Here is a 17,755-nt window from a genome sequence, read left to right on the forward strand (position 1 = left end):
AGGGTGCCGGCTGATGGGGGGAGCTTTGCCTGTTTGGAAAGATGAAAGACGTCAGGCCGTGGCATCAGGGCAACATCTCTGCCTGTTTTCGGTTTGTCTTTTGCAGGACCGGACTCTGAACGAAATCGAATCAGACCCGCTTCGTGGGAGGCTTGCCCTCACAGGATGGGTCGCTGCACCCTATGGGTCTCCGCTGACAGAGAGGCAGTGTGGCAAGAGGCTTGTGGCCAGACCCAGCCAGGACACCTGGAAGGACCTGGAGGCAGTCTATATGTCCTCCGGCATCCGGCTTGAATAATGAGGGGACCACGGGGACGGAGCAAGGAGGCCCTAACCCAATTGGGCCTGTGGCCACCACCAGGGGGCGCCCCAAGCATCGTGGAGCCCAGGAGATCTGTACTTCCGCCACACCTGGGAAGGTGGAGGAAGGACCTTCCAGGGATATCTGGAGTGCTTCCGGGTGCTCATGCCACCAATTGGACATCAACGAGCACCTGGAGCACGTCCAGGTGACTATAAAGTGGGTTGCCTTCCTACAGTCGGGGAGTGAGAGTCGGGTGCTGGAGTAGGACGAAATTCCAGCGACGGAGAGAAGAAAGGCAGCCCCTGGACTTTTAAGACCCATAACTTAAGGGTGATTGGTGTGGGAGCACTGTGTGCTGTGCAGGACTGAGATACTGTAAATATAGGGTTAGAGTGAATTCTAACCTTTTAAATAAGGAGAATCACAGTGTTCGTGACCTCCTGCTCTGTCTTATGTGGGTCAGGCCAATTTTGAGTAGTCTAGTCCTTTGAGAGTGGATTGGGAATCAAGGCTAAAGGGACAATGGAGGAGGGAGGGGAGATTTCAAATGGTCTTCTTGAGCCCAAATGTGGTCCTGGGCTGGTGTTGAATACAGACAGAAGGTCTGCAGAGAACATTGCATTGAGCTAAAAAGATCAGAAAATGTAGAAGTGGCAAACTCTTGGTCAAGAATATAAAAAAGGGGTCAAAAATTAGATGAGCTACAAAAATATAGTGATCTTGGTCAGAGGAGCAATAAACAATTGCTGATATTGAGTCATACAGTACATGCAAGGTTAATTCTCATTCTAAGTTTGACGGGGCCATAAGGTTTATTACATTTTACAAGACTTTACAGTCATGATCTGCATATGTGCTCCTATGCTGTCTCTAAAAGCATATTGGGAAACTCAAAATGTTGCCCCTGCGACATCCATTTAAAAAAAAAGAAAGAAGTCTCGGAATAATAAAGATGCAGGAACTCAGCAACCGTTAACAACTCTCTGAGATGTACCCACATGTCTGTGTGCAGAGATTTTAGAGGTCTAAAAGTTATCTGAATTACCAATCCATGTCTTTTTGCATCTTTTTAGTCCTTTATGTGGTTGGGAAAACCATATAATGGTATAAAAAACCTGGAGTGAAAAGCAGGAATCGATCATATAAAGTGTACCAGGACAAATATAGAGTTATCAGTCAACTTAATCTCATATGTGGAAGTAAAGCTGTAGAAGAACCAAGAAAACACTAGAGAAAAGTACAAACTCCACTAGGATAGTGAAAGTTTCAGTAGTTGAATCCAAGTCCCTTTAAATGTGAGGATACAGTTTTAACTATTGTTTTGGATCACATATTTTAGAAATATCACCTGCTGAGATCTGATTGTAATAAACTCTTCTCTTATTTAATCCCACAGTGTTGGAATCACAAATATCACCAATACACTTTCATGTTTTCTAATAATAACATATGGTGCAACATTATTGCTTAGCAAATAGTCTATTGTGATAACTACATTATTAGCACATTATCCTATCTTGTTCAACTTGAAGAATCCTACCCAACCCAACATAACAGAATGGAAAATGGATGCACTAAGTAGTTATAGGTGGGCGGCAAGTGTCAAAATCGCAATTAGAGCTGTCAATCATAATGATTAACGACTTTTAAGCCCGCCCCCTCTGACGTCACACCGGAAGTGCCGCCGCTGACGCAAGACCGAAGTCCCGCCCCGTCACCTCCTGATGACATCACGTCGGAATTCCCCCGCCCCTCCACGTGACCTCTCTCCGCCCCGTTGGCACCATCCCCCGGTTTCGGATTGGTCCAGGGCTTCCCGTCCCCGCCCCGAATGCTCCTTGAACCCTCCCCTGGCCCCTGATTGGTTCCATAAACTGTCAAGGGTCCGTTTGACGGAGGCCTGACCGCTGATTGAACCCGGATTGGACCTGCCGGGTGAAATAAACTGTCAAGGGCCGTTTGACGGATGTCTGACCGCTGTTTGAACCCGCTCAGCCCCCCTCTCCCGAAAGACAAGCCCGGGCGTGTTACAGCTTTTACCTCGACAAGCTCGGACATGCCCAGGGCATGTCGTGAACAGCTCAGGCATGCCCGAGGCCTGTCCTGAACAGCTCAGACATGCCCGGGGGCTGCCTCGGCCACTGCCCTTTCTCTGGCACAAGCCCAGACAGGCCCGGGGCCTGTCCTGACCGGTTCAGACCAGCCCAAAGTCGCCCCAGCACCGACCCGATGATGTTCTGTACCCTGACGTCCTAAAGGGACTGCCTCGGCCTCTGGGCCCAAGGCAGCACCTGACAGACGGCATCCCCAGACCTCCCAGTCCCCGATACTTACCGGCCAGTTCTGAAAAGGCCCTATAAAGAGCCAAGCATTTTGTTCTATCTGCGATTTTAAGATGAGCACACCATTAAAACATCTCATCTTTACTTCAAACTAAGTCAAGCTGCTTTTTTTTTTTTTTTTCCATCTCACACACAGATAAGAAATTGTGAGATCAAAGACACGGTCTGAGTCAGTCAGCGTGATCGCACCCTGTTTCTGGGCCCTCCGGGGTCAGGCCGCACCTAGCGGCCGGTCTCCCCACCATTTCCCAGCCACTTCTGAAAGTGCTGTATTAAAAAGCAAATCATTTTCTTCGGTTTTATCTATGATTTTAATATGAATAATAATAATATCTATCTCATCTTTGCTTTATCACTTACAGGTCAATCCTTTTCCATCTCACAGAAATTCCTCAACCAACATTGAATCAGGTTCCCAGTGACAGACTCTGCAGTAAAAAACATTCTTAGCAATGAAGCAGCGCCGCTTTTAGCAGACCCCCCTTGCAATCAGGCCTGTGTGCTCTGTCTCTCTCTCTCTCAGAGCGCAGACACGGGCTGAGACAGACCCTGCTGCAGCGTGGAGCGCGATCGCCTTCGCATAGTTGTGAGCCCCTGCGAGTTCGGCCGCTTGTCCGCAGCTGTCGGTAAACTCCCCTACCCCCATATGTCAGCGGGCTCGAGACCACACAGACCCTCTGCCCATGACGGAAGGATCTTTTAAAGTTAAGGGATTTTTAAAGATTAGCTTGTAAAGCTTGAGATAACTACTAGTTCACCCCTTTAAAAATCACACATAGTTAAATAATATGCAGTAGTTCCCTTTTAAATCACGTTTGAGACGTCTAAAAAATCTAGCCTGGACTGATTGGTAGTCGATACCAAAAATGTTCACATATATACAGAGCTTAACCTTAGGGACCCTCTCCATTGAGAATATTCAGGAGTGGCTTTAAAGCGCAGGCCGGTGGTGCAGTAACTCTGACCTAATAAAAGTATTCTGAACTACTTGCAGAAGGGACCCGGTGGTGAAATGCCTACTCTTTCGAAACGGCCTCTCTCTGTACGGAGCCGCCTGTTTTTAAAAGGTTGAGATAACAAAACATTTTTGCTTTATAAACTCTCATTTGGACAGCCGGTTAGAGACACAGAAAGTAAAGTCAGGCTTTGCAAGCACCCCAGTCGGGGGAATGACTCTGTGAGTTCGCTTGCAAACAACTGAGCCCGCCCGTTTCGAGCACCCACCCCCTGCTGGGTGACCCTCAGAGAGCTCACCGGATGGTAGTCTCAGGAATTTGTTAGGATTATGTCATGTACAAACCTAAACTTTGATTTATCACCTTTAAAGACATGGAGCAGTCTCGTGCTACAAACGCCTTGTGTCTCTTTTTAACATTTCTGCCTGTAAAAGCTCTCCAATCCTTCCGTGGCCTCAGGTTTAATAGGGGCTTGTACCCAGGCTAATGAACAAGGTCCTGTACATGTCGAGATGCGCCCATACCTGCCGTCCCTTACACTATATAACATGTTTGGTTATTCATTTTGTATGTATAATATAATGAAGTTATTTTTAAAAGTAACCCCACACCGCACAAGAGAGACAGATTCCACGTGTGTTTTAGGATTTGCTGCGATCAGTGATTTTTAGTGTTTTGCTTAGCTCATTTCTATCACCTAGGAGCCTTTGGACAAAGGAAAACTCTGTAAATACACTTGTGCGTTTAAACGGAGATTTATAAGAATGCACAGGAGGCCGTAGTGAGGTGTGCTGGTTTAACTATAGTCAGGGGATGTAAGTAGCCGTTTTTTGCCCCTCCGAAGTTCATAGAACTAAAATCATGTTTTTAAAATCAGCAGCTTTAGCTCATGCTAGTGACCTCGTAAATGGGAGCCAACCGCTCAGCACGCTTGTATAGGTCACAAAATAGCAGAGCTAATTACTCTTTCTTCTTAAACTAATGATCATATATTCTGGTAATTCTTAATGAAACACTAAAGCGCTAGTGAACAAAAATACATGTTCAGTAGCCAAGTAAAATGACCGGTTGCTTTAACATGAAAATAAAGCATCTAAAAGCATCTTTGTAAAGGTCCGATTTTAAAACATTATAAGAAAAATCCTAGTTTCCAAAAGAGTTCTGCCCATTTTTCCAACAGTTTTCCTGATTGATTTTTGGAAGCATCAGTGCCTTTCTGATCACATCCACCCTAAACAAAGCATAGAACTTAATTTCTGTACTCATTTTAAATGATAATAGCCAGTATAAAGTCCCTAAAGGAACTGGAGACATCTGATATCTTCTGTCATATATGTTTACTTGCCAGCCCAAGTCATTCAGATTCTGCTTACAACACAAATGTACGATTATTTTTTCTCAAATGGCCAGTTCTTTGGCCTGCTAATCATGAAAAAATCAGATTTTATTCTCATGACACTTTATTTGCATATTTTATTATACCTACTTGTATCAACATTTATCTATCTCTATGTTTATTTTTCTGTATCAGAAGGTAGTTTAAGTTAATTTGTTTTGGGTTCAATAGATGTATTTTTCATATTTTCGACTCTTGTTTTTTTTTTTCACATCTTCGAGTCCCCTTTTTGTTACTTTGCGCCCCCTAGCGTGGTCAGCCCCCAGTTTGAGAGCCACTGTGTAGGGTTTTATTTTGTAAAACACTCTTCGGCATTTCAAGCTAAGTTAGATTCCCTTGTTTATTCAGCCATCCACCGGTGTTCCATTTTTGTTATAAATTGTATTTAGCCTCTCTTTATTTACTAAGCATTTTATATGATGATTAGAAAACAGTTATCTTGTTCAGGCTTTAATTTAAAACAGCTTTTTCATCAACAGGTTATAACCACTTTGGTAGTCAGGGGGCTTTGTATAATACAAAGTTTTTGAAATTCTGTGAATGCTTGGTAATAGCCTTCCATTTTACATCAGTTATGAGCCCCTGAAAATAAGAACGGTTATAGTAGGTTATAGGAGCCTGTACACTACAGGGCTGAGGATTAGGTTTTGGGCACGTTAGGCCAATCAGGATGGAAAATGTTTTTAGTGAATAGTTACATCATATCTACTGTATTATATGTATTAGCACAAGGATTAAAATTTTACTAAAACTGTGAGGTAAATTCTTTCTTTTAGGTAGTCCAGGATACATAGGACGGCTGTCATTGAAAACTGCTTTCCCCTCTGTTTGTGAAAAAGCGCCCTTGGTTTTAGTAGCATTCAGGGTGAAGAGGACGTAAGTTTAAACTGTGATTCCAAGAGTCAACAAGTGTCTGCAATCTTCTTGAATACGAGTCCAAGGACCAGGGTTTGTGCAGGGATCATAGTCAGGGGCAGAGTTACGCTAGACATTATTATTCCAAAATGAAACATTGACTCGCCCCTATCACAAAGATAAGACAGTAAAAACTAAAATGTACAAATACTAAGTCACAGAGGAGATTAAAAAACATCTTAAGACCGGATCACCCCAAGCTCACCGCACACTAGAACAGAACCTACATGTTCTGCGGTATATTATCAGCTAAACTGTCATCTATGTAGGCAGTTCCACGGGATTGCAAAGAGTTGGGGAAAACATTGTTTAACATGGGGCGGCACGGTGGCGCAGTGGTAGCGCTGCTGCCTCACAGTTAGGAGACCCGGGTTCGCTTCCCGGGTCCTCCCTGCGTGGAGTTTGCATGTTCTCCCTGTGTCTGCGTGGGTTTCCTCCCACAGTCCAAAGACATGCAGGTTAGGTGGATTGGTGATTCTGACTTGTGTTTGTGTGTGTCCTGCGGTGGGTTGGCACCCTGCCCAGGATTGGTTCCTGCCCTGTGTTGGCTGGGATTGGCTCCAGCAGACCCCCGTGACCCTGTATTCGGATTCAGCAGGTTAGGAAATGGATGGATGGATAGTATGAGGCTGATTAACATTAGCCGGTTATTGTTAGAATCTTACCTGGCACTAAAAGTCAGGCTTGTGTTCCTCCTGATTCAGGAAGAACATTAAATATTGGAGTTTAGAATATGAACTAGACTGATAAGGACATGTGTGCCAAAATAGATAAATAAAGTAAATAACCACATGAAAAAGTGGAGTGATTACAATTTGAAAAACTGCCGTGATGTATAAAAACATTTCAAATAAATAATAAGCTTTTTGACATGCAGTCTGGAATAGTCTGAATGTGTCTTAAAGAGTTCATTTTTTAAATAAAACTTAAAAAGGTAAATTAAAAATATTAAATCTGAATAAAAAACAGAAGTATCATTTAATGATATCAATTAGGGTTAAGTATTATCAAGCACCGGTATCTATTTATAAGGTTTATTTAATTTAGTTATAAACAAAATGATTGTTGGCATTTTGCTTTGAAATGAACAATAGTCTGATAGAGCTTTAAGAATTAGAATGCAAGGGCTGACAAAGAGTGTCTCGGATCTCTGTTTTATTTTAACCTTTTGACAAGAATCCCCTGGTCAGGGAAATATACCACCTATGTTGAAAATGAACAGTGCCGACATGCTAACTAAATAGATATAATCTAAGATATTTTAGAATATGACCCTAGGCGCTAACCCTCATGATTCTGACCAACTAAAGGGTCTTCACTTCATTGTCCAACTTCCTGCGGGTGCTATGGATCTTGTAATGGACACTGCAAAAGATTCTCTAATCTTTACTCTGTAATGGTCCATATGTTGGAGATCTAGCGCCTGGGTCCGCAGGGTTAACCGGTCATAGGACATGATGTTCAAAATTCAACTCGGGTTTTTCAAATGAGATAGAACGAGTGCGGCGTGTGTTCTGTATTCACTATTCACAACAACCATAACCCCGAGACCTTAGGTTTTTTATGCCGAAGTACCTTTCACTGAGCCGAATAAGAGACATCCATCAAAAGGCTCTTGACAGTTTATTGAACCAATCAGGCCGGTGGGGCGGGAGTCGCTTTTCAAAGAGTATAAAAAACGTTTTCAATGACCCACCATCCTCGACGGTGAAAGAAATTAGGGCTTAAAAATCAAATGGTCCTTTATTGATCATTTTCAAAAACAATATTAAAATTCAGAGGTTTTACCAACCACTTCAAAACATTACAACTAAACAGCGTGATTAAAAGCCGACAAAAAACATGTGATCTCACCGGAACATTCAGTTCAGACTCTTCATCTGATTTTCCAGTTCGTATACCTGGTAAAATCTTAAAGTTCCACCAAATCTATCAGGTCCAGAAAATGGCATTTAGAGAATGCCTCGGCTATTTCACGTATTTTTGAAAAAGAGTCAACGTCCGTGTGATGAAAGGCTTGGACGATCGACTCCTGAATAGAATGTTCATTTTTTCGATCATCGACAGCATTTTGTACAAAGGCGATGAAAAGGCAGAAAGATGTGGAAGCAGCCCAGAGTCTTGATAACCGGGCTCCTGAGCCACGGTTTATGGAAAACAGACAGTCGCTGCTGCTGCTGAGCCGATCAGTCTCAAACAGACTAGTAGGCTGTGTCTGGCTGGGTCGGTCCGTACAACATCCCTGCCAGTACTTTTTAGGTGCTGATCCGTTATTCTATCCGGCAGAGCCACCATCCAACACTTGCCCAGCTTCAGAGCCTTTCGAAATGTTTCCCCCAGGGTCTGTCCGTTTGTTCAAGGGCCATGCCCGCATAATCCCATCCTTGGGTGATAGGTTCCAATCGCCTTGAGCCTCTGCCGGGTCGTCCACGGCCTCTTCTTGTTGCACGGCCTGAATGGCTATCTCCTTAGACCCTGCTAGGAACCCTGGAACATCATGAGCAGGTACAAAAATGTCAGGTACTGCGCGGTTCTCCACGATACTATCCAACCAATATAGATCACCAGAGGCAGATACCTGAGGCTCAGGCCCCTAGATCTGGGCAGTTGAAGGCATAAGATGGTCCGTCCGAGAAGGCTGGTCTGCAGGCTAGCTGTTAGGCGCAGAGTACTCGGAGTCGGGCACGATAGCCTCAGGTCAAAACAGGCCATCGTAGGGGGCTGTCTGGTCCGTAGACCGTCGTGGCTAATCAGGAACATAGCTGAAGAGATGCTGATTGTTAACCGTTAAAACACGTCGTTGAAAACGTTTTTTATACTCTTTGAAAAGCGACTCCCGCCCCACCGGCCTGATTGGTTCAATAAACTGTCAAGAGCCTTTTGATGGATGTCTCTTATTCGGCTCAGTGAAAGGTACTTCGGCATAAAAAACCTAAGGTCTCGGGGTTATGGTTGTTGTGAATAGTGAATACAGAACACACGCCGCACTCGTTCTATCTCATTTGAAAAACCCGAGTTGAATTTTGAACATCATGTCCTATGACCGGTTAACCCTGCGGACCCAGGCGCTAGATCTCCAACATATGGACCATTACAGAGTAAAGATTAGAGAATCTTTTGCAGTGTCCATTACAAGATCCATAGCACCCAGGAAGTTGGACAATGAAGTGAAGACCCTTTAGTTGGTCAGAATCATGGGGGTTAGCGCCTAGGGTCATATTCTAAAATATCTTAGATTATATCTATTTAGTTAGCATGTCGGCACTGTTCATTTTCAACATAGGTGGTATATTTCCCTGACCAGGGGATTCTTGTCAAAAGGTTAAAATAAAACAGAGATCCGAGACACTCTTTGTCAGCCCTTGCATTCTAATTCTTAAAGCTCTATCAGACTATTGTTCATTTCAAAGCAAAATGCCAACAATCATTTTGTTTATAACTAAATTAAATAAACCTTATAAATAGATACCGGTGCTTGATAATACTTAACCCTAATTGATATCATTAAATGATACTTCTGTTTTTTATTCAGATTTAATATTTTTAATTTACCTTTTTAAGTTTTATTTAAAAAATGAACTCTTTAAGACACATTCAGACTATTCCAGACTGCGCATGTCAAAAAAAGCTTATTATTTATTTGAAATGTTTTTATACATCACGGCAGTTTTTCAAATTGTAATCACTCCACTTTTTCATGTGGTTATTTACTTTATTTATCTATTTTGGCACACATGTCCTTATCAGTCTAGTTCATATTCTAAACTCCAATATTTAATGTTCTTCCTGAATCAGGAGGAACACAAGCCTGACTTTTAGTGCCAGGTAAGATTCTAACAATAACCGGCTAATGTTAATCAGCCTCATACTATCCATCCATCCATTTCCTAACCTGCTGAATCCGAATACAGGGTCACGGGGGTCTGCTGGAGCCAATCCCAGCCAACACAGGGCAGGAACCAATCCTACCATCCGGTGAGCTCTCTGAGGGTCACCCAGCAGGGGGTGGGTGCTCGAAACGGGCGGGCTCAGTTGTTTGCAAGCGAACTCACAGAGTCATTCCCCCGACTGGGGTGCTTGCAAAGCCTGACTTTACTTTCTGTGTCTCTAACCGGCTGTCCAAATGAGAGTTTATAAAGCAAAAATGTTTTGTTATCTCAACCTTTTAAAAACAGGCGGCTCCGTACAGAGAGAGGCCGTTTCGAAAGAGTAGGCATTTCACCACCGGGTCCCTTCTGCAAGTAGTTCAGAATACTTTTATTAGGTCAGAGTTACTGCACCACCGGCCTGCGCTTTAAAGCCACTCCTGAATATTCTCAATGGAGAGGGTCCCTAAGGTTAAGCTCTGTATATATGTGAACATTTTTGGTATCGACTACCAATCAGTCCAGGCTAGATTTTTTAGACGTCTCAAACGTGATTTAAAAGGGAACTACTGCATATTATTTAACTATGTGTGATTTTTAAAGGGGTGAACTAGTAGTTATCTCAAGCTTTACAAGCTAATCTTTAAAAATCCCTTAACTTTAAAAGATCCATCCGTCATAGGCAGAGGTCTGCGCAGTGTTCACACTTTATTTTATTTTATGACACTGTCTATTCGACCTATAATCTTCTCTTGCCTGTCATGGAGCTCTGTCTAATTACCTGAAGTTACAGGAATTGGGAAGTGATGAACTATTTTGGTAAGAATATGTTTTAAGGTCTACATAAGTAAGAGTATAAAGGGGAAAAGTGTCACCCTAGGGCCCTTCTAATGACAAAACAAAAATCATAATTGGGCTTTTCTGTTTTTAACTTTTTAATTAAAAATAGTAAAATGATTTCTAATTATCATCTGTGTTAATAGAAATAATTTCAGTTTTTTTGAGTAGACAGAAAATATCAAAATTTTGTACTAGTGTAACAGTAAGTGCTTTTACATGCATGTACAAAACTGGGAGGTAGAAAACCTGCTTTCTTATAAATCTCCGTTTAAATGCACAAGTGTATTTAGAGAGGTTTCCTTTGTCAAAAGGCTCCTAGGTGATAGAAATGAGCTGAGCAAAAAAAATAAAATTCATCACTGACCGCAGCAAATCCTAAAACACACGTGAAATCTGTCGCTCTTGTGCGGTGTGGGGTTACTTTTAAAAATAACTTCATTATATTACTCACACGTCTAAAATCACCCCGATTTTGGGTTACTATTCTGTATTAAAATAATTACATTTAGCGAAATGAATGAATGAAAACACAGTTACAGTAATTTCCTGGAGTCTGTCTCTAACCGGCTGTCCAAATGAGAGTATATAAAGCAAAAATGTTTTGTTATCTCAACCTTTTAAAAACAGGCGGCTCCGTACAGAGAGAGGCCGTTTCGAAAGAGTAGGCATTTCACCACCGGGTCTCTTCTGCAAGTAGTTCAGAATACTTTTATTAGGTCAGAGTTACTGCACCACCGGCCTGCGCTTTAAAGCCACTCCTGAATATTCTCAATGGAGAGGGTCCCTAAGTTTAAGCTCTGTATATATGTGAACATTTTTGGTATCGGCTACCAATCTGTCCAGGCTAGATTTTTTAGACGTCTCAAACGTGATTTAAAAGGGAACTACTGCACATTATTTAACTATGTGTGATTTTTAAAGGGGTGAACTAGTAGTTATCTCAAGCTTTACAAGCTAATCTTTAAAAATCCCTTAACTTTAAAAGATCCTTCCGTCATGGGCAGAGGGTCTGCGCGGTCTCGAGCCCGCTGACATATGGGGGTAGGGGAGTTTACCGACAGCTGCTGACAAGCCGGCGAACTGGCAGGGGCTCACAACTATGCGAAGGCGATCGCGCTCCACGCTGCAGCAGGGTCTGTCTCAGCCCGTGTCTGCGCTCTGAGAGAGAGACAGAGCACACAGGCCTGATTGCAAGGGGGGTCTGCTAAAAGCGGGGCTGCTTCATTGCTAAGAATGTTTTTTACTGCAGAGTCTGTCACTGGGAACCTGATTCAATGTTGGTTGAGGAATTTCTGTGAGATGGAAAAGGATTGACCTGTAAGTGATAAAGCAAAGATGAGATAGATATTTTAATTGCATCTTCATATTAAAATCATAGATAGAACCGAAGAAAATGATTCGCTTTTTTATACAGCACTTTCAGAAGTGGCTGGGAAGTGGTGGGGAGACCGGCCGCTAGGTTCGGCCTGACCCCAGGGGGCCCAGAAACAGGGTACGATCACGCTGACTGACTCAGACCGTGTCTTTGATCTCACAATTTGTTATCTGTGTGTGAGATGGAAAAAAAAAAAGCAGCTTGACTTAGTTTGAAGCAAAGATGAGATGTTTTAATGGTGTGCTCAGGAGCTGTTCAGGACAGGCCTCGGGCATGCCTGAGCTGTTCACGACATGCCCCAGGCATGTCCGAGCTTGTCGAGGTAAAGGCTGTAACACGCCTGGGCTTGTCTTTCGGGAAAGGGGGGCTGAGCGGGTTCAAACAGCGGTCAGACATCTGTCACACGGCCCTTGACTGTTTATTTCACCCGGCAGGTGCAATCCGGGTTCAACCAGCGGGTAGACATCCATCACACGGCCCTTGACAGTTTATTTCGCCCGGCAGGTGCAACCCTGGTTCAACCAGCGGTCAGGCCTCCGTCAAACAGACCCTTGACAGTTTATGGAACCAATCAGGGGCCAGGGGAGGGTTCAAGGAGCATTCGGGGCGGGGACGGGAAGCCCTGGACCAATCCGATGCCGGGGGGCGGTGCCAACGGGGCGGAGAGAGGTCACGTGGAGGGGCGGGGGAATTCCAATGTAACGTCATCAGGAGGCAACGGGACGGGACTTCCGGTCTTGCGGCAGCGGGGCGGCACTTCCGGTGTGATGTCAGAGGGGGCGGGCTTAAAAGTAATTAATCATTATGATTGACAGCTCTAATTGCGATTTTGACACTTGCCGCCCGCCTATAACTACTGCACTATGTAGCCAAATTGAATAATTTCAGTCTTTGTCAATCAGCTTGTAAACAAAAATAAACTACATGTATAGAGGCCAGCTTTATTAAACACCAAGATGTAGTCCAGATAAATGGATAGTGGAGGCGTGAAAAATGCGTAGTTAGCAGACCTGTCATCCCTCTTCACAAACGAATGCATGTCTAACTGAATACTTCCCATTAGCTACAGTATTTGCATATTGTATTATTTCTCTTTTTCATACTATTTTCAACGATTCAATGATTTGACATGTGATTTCTATAGCAGTGATAGAATTGCAAACAACTTTAAACTGAAAATATGTAGTTGCCATGGATATGTATATGACTTTAATAAAACAGATGGAATATTGTATGGAGACCCAGCTCTCTTACTATTATGTTCATGAAGCAGATACCAAATGCTATGTTGACAGGTAATAAAGAAAAGAGTTGTTGTTTTGCTGAAGCCAATGCCTCTTATCTTACGTCTAACATTCTACATGTTCACTTTGTCTGGAAGTTATATTAGTCTTACCAATTTTACTTCCTTACTATTCAGATCTTGCTTTGGCTGTTCTTTTTATTAGTCTCTGTTCTACATAGACTTTTCTTAGGTTGTTATGTTAACTAATCCAGCCACCACATTTAAAATATCAATTATTTCTTTTTAGGTAAAGTTATAAAATTTGTAAATCATGTTTGTTGCTCTCATTAACTATCTCCCAGCTTACAGCAAGAGTTCATAAAAATGTTGATATATATGTTTTATAAACTTTTATATCATGTAGGCACATTTTTCAGCGAGCACAGTTTGATGTTTACTTGCAAGAAAGATGGACAGTTAAACTGATTAAAAAACACACTAGGACTGAAAATCTTCAAAATGTAGTGTCTGGGAAGTTATTGCCAGAAACCTCGACATCTCAGCTCATGGCTATTTATTTATTTTCATTGTTTCAGATCCTGTACGACAACTTTCAAACAAAGAATTTCAAATCCTGAACTCTGATGGCAGTTGTAATATCACTCTGAATTGCTCAGTTGGGGCAGGCACCGAAGTCACATTGAAATGGAAGCAGATTGGAGCCAATGAGTCTTTGATTACTTCACACAAAGCTTCTCATCTGGAATATTCTGCACACTATAGAGCTGGAAGTCATGCTTCTTTCACCTGTTTTGCAGAAAATAAAGTCAGCAATTTGTCATTAACTACAAGAAAACTTTGTGAACCAGACATGCCTAAAGGTATATAAAAGAAATACTGTACCTGTATCTTAATATTGTAAACTCACTGTTTGTATTTAGTAATGTAAATATACTTTACATTTATTTGATCAAAACTTGATGTAAAATATTGCCATTATTTCATGCATGACAACCAAGACAATGAAAGAAGCTGTATAGATTATTAAAAAGACCTTAAATTGCTTTAAGCACTTTTGAGAATGAATGATAATTGCAGGGTGTAATAGGTAAGTCTTTTATATGTGGCAGAGTAACTACTGAAATATTTTAGTGTCAGACTATTCAACACTTAATTCAAAACACAACACTAAGCAACACAATGCAGAGCAATAAATATGACCACCTACCTCCAATTCTTAAATCACTATCTGGTTGTATCAATTAGAGTGACTCCCATTTTGATAAATTTTATTTATCCTGACTTTGGGGCAATTATTCATCACTAATGATGTTCATTCTTTGTCATATTTTGACAAAGTCTTGCATTGTTATAGTGCTCATGGAGGGACCGGATAACAAAATAGACATGAAATGATTCTATGACTCAGGTGGGTTGTCACCCTGCCCGGGATTTGTTCCTGCCTTGCGCCCTGTGTTGGCTGGGATTGGATTCAGCAGACCCCTGTGACCTTGTGTTAGGATATAGCGGGTTGGAAAATGGATGGATGGACGGATAGATTCTATGATGACTGGATCTCTTCTATTACCAGTTGGTTGTATCTTATCACATACATATTAATGTAGAATGAGAGAATCCAAATGAGGAGGTTTATGCATATAATGAGAAATTATTATTGCCACCTACTATGGATGATGTATTGAGTATAAAACAGTAAAACAACATTGAAAACATATTATCAGATATTCTAGTTATTTAAGCATGTTTGCATTATTTTTGTGTGTTTTTCAACTTATTTGTGCTTAATTTTGTTTTATCTGGCTAGTGATCTTCCATAGTCTTTTAGGATCAAAGATGTCTGCACCATAGTGATGTTGTGCTGGGTATGACCATACAATTTAATGAGCACAGATACCTTCATCCTGTGCAATGTTATAGTGTTCAGTTTCCCTAAAACATAGACAGGGTCATGATTGAGTTCTTTTAATCACCTTTTTTGTTTTTTTGAAAAGACAGATTTTATCATTTTTATGCTATTTTTCCCATGGGTTTTGTAGGTGGAATACTCAGAAGATGCCCTGCAGTGGGCTGGCGCTCTGCCGGAGTTTGTTTCCTGCCTTGCGCACTGTGTTGGCTGGGATTGGCTCCAGCAGACCCCTGTTATCCTGTAGTTTGGATATAGTGGGTTGGATAATGAATGGATGGATGAATACTCAGAAGAATGTTGTTTTATTTATGTTCCTGCACAGGGTTTATTTCAGGCTACTGTTTAGGGCATGGGTCTTAAGCCAGAAGGGACACAGCAACAGCATGTTTTCATTTCAGTCATTTTTAAAATTTTAAGCCAATTACTGCTGTAATGCTAAGACGCTTTTGGCCTATTTTATAATCAACTTGCTTGTTAAGATTCACAGCCTTTATTTGAAAAAGTTAACAACAGTTAACCAACTAACTTTCTTCCATTTTCACGTATATATGTTAATTATAATCTGTTTGGATAAATATATATTCTATATAACAAAAAAGTGAAAGGCTAGGAAATACTGAACTGCTCAGATCCACAAGACATCTAAATGAGTGTTCAAAAAAAGAGAAATTCCCTTGCATAATATTTGGAATGCCATGGAGGTGGTGGGCAACACGTTCTGCAAGGTTTCCAGAACTGTGCCTGTCTTACAGTATCAGACTTCAGATTATAACCAGTCATTGATCCCCAAAGAGGTTTCTTTTCCCTAAGTATGCTGCTGACTGAAGTTTTGTTTTCTTCTCCTCTGTTGTCAACTGGTCATATTTCCAAGTTAATATGTTAGGACAGATATTGTTAGAATCTTTTCACATTAACAAGTTTGAAATGTTTTGTTTAACTAATCTGCATTTTTAATCATGCATTATGTAATTTGTAAAGTTTATAAGTGAAGTGAATAAGTTGAAATGATTGCTTTATTGCTTTCTTCTTTGTTTCAGGCATTTCATTATTGCTCCTTATAATTTCAATAGTATCTCCTATTATTATTTTATTTGCTGTAATTCTCGTAATATTTTGCTACCGGAAAACCCATCGTAAAAACTTTGATAAAGGTATGTATTTGGAAAACAATGTACATATTAACTTACCTTAAAGCAGTAATTGCAAGTAACTTTGCTTGTGAAAATATGCAGTTATTTAATTGCTTTAACACTTAAGAAATGCTATTAGAAAAAGAACTAAATTTGGTCTGTAAATTACATACTTAAAAATAATCTAACAACTTTTTAAATATCCTACCATGATTGTTACTTTCATTAGATTTTTAGATTTGAAATACATATTAATATCAAATGATATTACCATTATTGAAACAGAGGTATTAAAAAATGTCAAAAGTTTTAATATTTGTGTTTACCTTTAGACGAAAGTGACGCCAATACAGTGTATGCTGGTATAGCTGAAGTTAATGAACAGGTACATTTATTCTTTTTTAACATTTTTGAATCATATGCTTTAAAACTGTTTAATAACTGCTGGCATTACAGATGTGACAATCCCAGATAACGTCCCATCTACTACCTGAGCTGTAATCAGTGAGAACTTTGCCAGTTTTTCTGGGTTCACAAAAATGTTTTCAGGCAATTCTAAATTGCTTCAGTTCAGGTGCGTACATCAATTTGGGTACTGGAAAACTACTGAAAACCCCAACTTTTAAAATGGTATGATACCAGCATTTTGGGATTCCCCTTGTCACTCACTAGTATAGATTTTGAAAAACTTCTGTTTTGTAGAGTTTATGAAATGAAGACACATGATTTAATGTGATCGGGAGTTCATGGACCCCTGCACCCCTTTTGCCTCAACTAATGTGATCTGGACTTCATAGCTACCTAAAGGGAAGTGGGGGTTTTGGAGTTACAGTATCTGTTATTTGCTCTGAACTCTTTTGGTACCAGTACTGGTTGCACTCAGAATCTTAGTACCAGTCCAACACTAGCATAGATCACTTCACCTTCTTTTCCTTGAGGAGGGTTGTTGTAGACACATGCAGAACTCAACAGATCAGGCCAACATATCCCCAGAAATGTCTTTTAAACCCTCCTAGAAAACTGACAGATATAAATGCACCAGCATGCCCAGGGTCTTCTCCCGCTGGAGTGAGCTATACACCTACCACACAAATGACATGCAAATTCCAAACACACAACAACTATATGTGGGACTTGAGCCCAAGATGCCTGAGGTGGCACTATACCTACTACACCATGGTGGCACTTTTAGTAATCATTTCTTTCTCTTGACAGTGCTCTCAGTTTTACCCATATTTAAATCTCTTGGGAGGTGGCATGTCAACCCCATTAAAACACGTTTGGGTGCATTTTGTACCTATGTTCATCTCACATCTGTACACATTGGGTTAATTGGCAGCTGAACTATAGGTATGTGATTGAGTGTGCCCTGTGATGCTTTGCCCTTTGACCCATTGCTGGTTATAAAATAGTTTATATATTATGTTGGTCAAGGGGGGAGGCAGCTTGATGGCCAAGGTCTCCAGGACTCTGAACAAA

The 17,755-nt window shown here is 41.3% G+C and overlaps 1 protein-coding gene across 1 annotated transcript in view; it reads left to right on the forward strand.

Moving 5' to 3' along the window:
- LOC120519805 (SLAM family member 9-like) overlaps positions 1-17,488 on the forward strand; it is a 29,121-nt gene extending 11,633 nt beyond the window's left edge. The window contains exons 3-5 of the mRNA XM_039742611.1: positions 13,816-14,100; positions 16,184-16,297; positions 16,609-17,488. Of these exons, the coding sequence (XP_039598545.1) occupies positions 13,816-14,100; positions 16,184-16,297; positions 16,609-16,751 (542 nt within the window). The 3' untranslated portion in view covers positions 16,752-17,488. The remainder of the gene's footprint in view (positions 1-13,815; positions 14,101-16,183; positions 16,298-16,608) is intronic.
- The last annotated feature ends 267 nt before the right edge of the window (positions 17,489-17,755 follow it).

The sequence above is a fragment of the Polypterus senegalus genome, unplaced genomic scaffold (assembly GCF_016835505.1).
Source record: "Polypterus senegalus isolate Bchr_013 unplaced genomic scaffold, ASM1683550v1 scaffold_5744, whole genome shotgun sequence".
In the NCBI taxonomy this organism is placed as follows: Eukaryota; Metazoa; Chordata; class Cladistia; order Polypteriformes; family Polypteridae; genus Polypterus; species Polypterus senegalus.